General features: G+C 40.6%; 1 protein-coding gene across 1 annotated transcript in view; it reads left to right on the forward strand.

Moving 5' to 3' along the window:
* Positions 1–3020: 3020 nt before the first annotated feature.
* The window catches only part of LOC108665241 (phospholipase D2), a gene marked incomplete in the record, with an annotated part of 23781 nt that continues 22645 nt past the window's right edge, over positions 3021–4156 (forward strand). Inside the window, 2 exon segments of the mRNA XM_018151977.2 lie at positions 3021–3033; positions 3750–3894. Of these exon segments, the coding sequence (XP_018007466.2) occupies positions 3021–3033; positions 3750–3894 (158 nt within the window).

Raw genomic sequence — 4156 nt, forward strand, 5'->3', positions numbered from 1 at the left:
CAATAGAAAAGGAGCCGGAATAGGATCACGTTTATAACTAATGAAAATAAAAATGGTTGGAAAGTACACTGGGCCACTGGGCAGGGTGGCCCAGTGGTTACAGTTCAGAGTACCAGGATTGGCGCAGAGAGGTGCGGGTTCAATCCCAGCTCTGTGCGCCAGTTTCTGGTCAGAATCGGCGAGGAGGCCGGGCGGTTAAGCACAGCAGAATTGTAGCAGTGAGTTGCAAGTTTGAGACCGCAATGAGCTGTGAATGTTCTGCGATGTGTTAAGAATCGGCGACAGGCCTACGACCTAATAACGCTGAAACCGCTATTATTATTATTATGAAGTTTGCCGTCATTGTTACGAGTGACACTGTGAGAGAAATGTGCTTAACTTTGAACAAATAGCGGGGGAGTTTGCGGGCTTATGTGAGTCATCCTGACCCATTTTAGTTTGCCAAAAGATTATATCAGTGCTGAGCCCGCATTGCTAGGGCTGGGTAAGAAAGTGTGTCATAATTTAGACAGATTGACAAGTCAGGTTTCGACTAGGTATAGTACAGTGTAATATATAAGAGTAATGTTATTTATATTACATTGTATGTATTATATCAGAGCTATGAAGTTATTTCTGTTGAACGTAAGTGAATCTAGAATCTTGCAGAACTTTTTCAAATGATGAAATTTTTTTCCTTCAAGCTGGACTTCTGATATTATTTTAGATAACCGAAATTTGTCTGAAATTGTTAACAATTGATATAGAATTTTGTGAAGATCCAAGAATGCAAAACATTTCCATAATTTTTCACTTGCTTTGCAAATTTTTTAAACCTCCGCTATAAGGAAGGCCCTGGAAAATGCTGCACCTGTAAGAACAGACTTTGTTTAACAATTTTAATTTAGCCGTATGGCCGGGGAGCATGTAGGTCAAAATCTATTTTCTATACTTAGGGAAGGATCATCTCCAAACTTGGTACACATATGTAAAATCGAAAATGACGACTATTTTGTTGTGTGAATTGTTCAAAAAAAAAAAATGAAGGAAAACGTGAAATTCATAGAAAACGGCCTAACTACTTTAAAAAAAATGTATCTCATACAAATATCGTGCTACGCAACATCGAGACACGTATCATTCGATTTGTAAAGACAATATCTAGTAATTGATGGGCCACTTTTTCAATTTTTTCTTGGTTCTCTTGTTATGATGATTTTTCTGGTAAATTTCGAATTTTCGAAATTTCCCCCCCCCCTCCTCCCCCATTTTGCAATATATAATCCAAACTAAAACGAAAAAAATGGCTCGACAATCTCTAGATCTTTTCATTACGAATTGAATGGTGTATCTCTCATCGCTGTAGCTTAAAAACTATAGGAGGAGATAGGTTTGCCATGACAATAAGTGTGAATATTCAGCAGAGCGCGACAAACTCCCGCGCGCATCGCAATAGGCACTCAATGTAGCAAGGATACGAAACTAAACGTTACTGGAGCTTGATTCCAGTCAAGGATGGTGAGAGCGACTGCATGCACACCTCGTGCGACGCCAGGCGTGTAACTGAGGTGCAGCTCGTGCACACACTCTATTTAAGTGCTCGGAAGCTAATTTCCCCCTATCTTATTTGTTAAAGAACTCTCCCGCCCCCCTCCCTTTCGGATGTGTCGTGAACGCATAAAATCAACGTACTGAGATGGTAATGGTACCGTTGAATGCGTCAGAAAAGCAGCTTTAAGTTGAGTATAAGAACTGGAGAATGTCATATTTGGCCGCTTCACGTCAGACGATCCCCTTTATGGTGTCTTGCCGTGTAATTTACGCCTTAACTTTACTGAAGGGCCCGGACACCTCCCCCCTTACGGGATCTGTAGTGAACGCATAAATCAACATACAAAGATGGTTTTGGTACCGTTGGATAGGTCAGCTTTAAGATGAGACTAAAAACCGGAGAAGCCAAAATCCAAAATTTTTGACCTACATGCTCCCCTTAATGAGCTGTGTAGACTTATTAATTTACTAACTCGTTACTTCGCATTATTAGAATAGAAGTGTCGGCGCTGAAGAAATAGGCCCATGGCCTGTTGCCGAACTACATTAAAACTCATTAACTAATTTTAAACCTTCTCCAGAGCTGCTGACCACCACTCATGACCCGCATGCCAGCGGCCAGTCAGTGAGTGGCAATGATTATCATTATCATGCCAGCAGCCAGTCAGTGAGTGGCAATGATTATCATTATCATGCCAGCGGCCAGTCAGTGAGTGGCAATGATTATCATTATCATGCCAGCAGCCAGTCAGTGAGTGGCAATGATTATCATTATCATGCCAGCAGACAGTCAGTGAGTGGCAATGATTATCATTATCATGCCAGCAGCCAGTCAGTGAGTGGCAATGATTATCATTATCATGCCAGCAGCCAGTCAGTGAGTGGCAATGATTATCATTATCATGCCAGCAGCCAGTCAGTGAGTGGCAATGATTATCATTATCATGCCAGCAGCCAGTCAGTGAGTGGCAATGATTATCATTATCATGCCAGCAGCCAGTCAGTGAGTGGCAATGATTATCATTATCATGCCAGCAGCCAGTCAGTGAGTGGCAATGATTATCATTATCATGCCAGCAGCCAGTCAGTGAGTGGCAATGATTATCATTATCATGCCAGCAGCCAGTCAGTGAGTGGCAATGATTATCATTATCATGCCAGCAGCCAGTCAGTGAGTGGCAATGATTATCATTATCATGCCAGCAGCCAGTCAGTGAGTGGCAATGATTATCATTATCATGCCAGCAGCCAGTCAGTGAGTGGCAATGATTATCATTATCATGCCAGCAGCCAGTCAGTGAGTGGCAATGATTATCATTATCATGCCAGCAGCCAGTCAGTGAGTGGCAATGATTATCATTATCATGCCAGCAGCCAGTCAGTGAGTGGCAATGATTATCATTATCATGCCAGCAGCCAGTCAGTGAGTGGCAATGATTATCATTATCATGCCAGCAGCCAGTCAGTGAGTGGCAATGATTATCATTATCATGCCAGCAGCCAGTCAGTNTGATAATGCTAAATGTTGCAGATAATGCTAAATGTTACAGATAATGCTAAATGTTACTGATAATGCTAAATGTTACAGATAATGCTAAATGTTACAGATAATGCTAAATGTTACAGATAATGCTAAATGTTAATGATAATGTTTATTGATAATATCGTGTCAACATTTATGGTAGTAAATGATATGAAGCTTTGGCTGAGGTCTAGACTTGAATTAATAATTGTTATGCCAGTGAAGGTAGTGACATTTTTGTTGATTTAGCCTCGTTAAAAAATATGTTGAAAATGATTCAATAAATATACAAAATATATTGATATCACCACTTTTAGGTATATGGTTTGAACACTTTGAAATATACCTATATTACTTCTTTTGTATACATTGAAATTTATATATATATCTATAAATATAAATATCTATATTATAAATATTAACGGTTTACAGCAAATGTTTTACTTGCATTGGTTAGGAAATTTATAGGTATATTTGTATATAAATATAAATATGATTATAAATATATACGGTTTGCAGCAAAAGTTTTACTTGCTCTCATACATTGAAATTTATAGGTATATTTGTATATAAATATAAAATTGATTGTAAATATTTAAACGGTTTGCAGCAAATGTTTTACTTGCATTGGTTAGGAAATTTATAGGTATATTTGTATATAAATATAAATATTTATATAAATATTTACGGTTTGCAGCGGAGGAGCCTTGGTCGGGACGGTACCGTGAGCTTCGCTTCTCAGACTTCATGCCACAAGTGTACCTGCCTGACGTACCAGTGTACCTGTCCTTGCTGGTACTGGAGCCCCTGCCCTCCACCCTGCACTTCTTCAACCAGTACAGGTACAGTGTACCTGCCTGACGTACCAGTGTACCTGCCTCTGCTGGTACTGGAGCCCCTGCCCTCCACCCTGCACTTCTTCAACCAGTACAGGTACAGTGTACCTGCCTGACGTACCAGTGTACCTGAGCCTGCTGGTACTGGAGCCCCTGCCCTCCACCCTGCACTTCTTCAACCAGTACAGGTACAGTGTACCTGCCTGACGTACCAGTGTACCTGTCCCTGCTGGTACTGGAGCCCCTGCCCTCCACCCTGCACTTCTTC

This window comes from Hyalella azteca, unplaced genomic scaffold (genome assembly GCF_000764305.2).
Source record: "Hyalella azteca isolate HAZT.00-mixed unplaced genomic scaffold, Hazt_2.0.2 contig11473, whole genome shotgun sequence".
NCBI classification, from domain to species: domain Eukaryota; kingdom Metazoa; phylum Arthropoda; class Malacostraca; order Amphipoda; family Hyalellidae; genus Hyalella; species Hyalella azteca.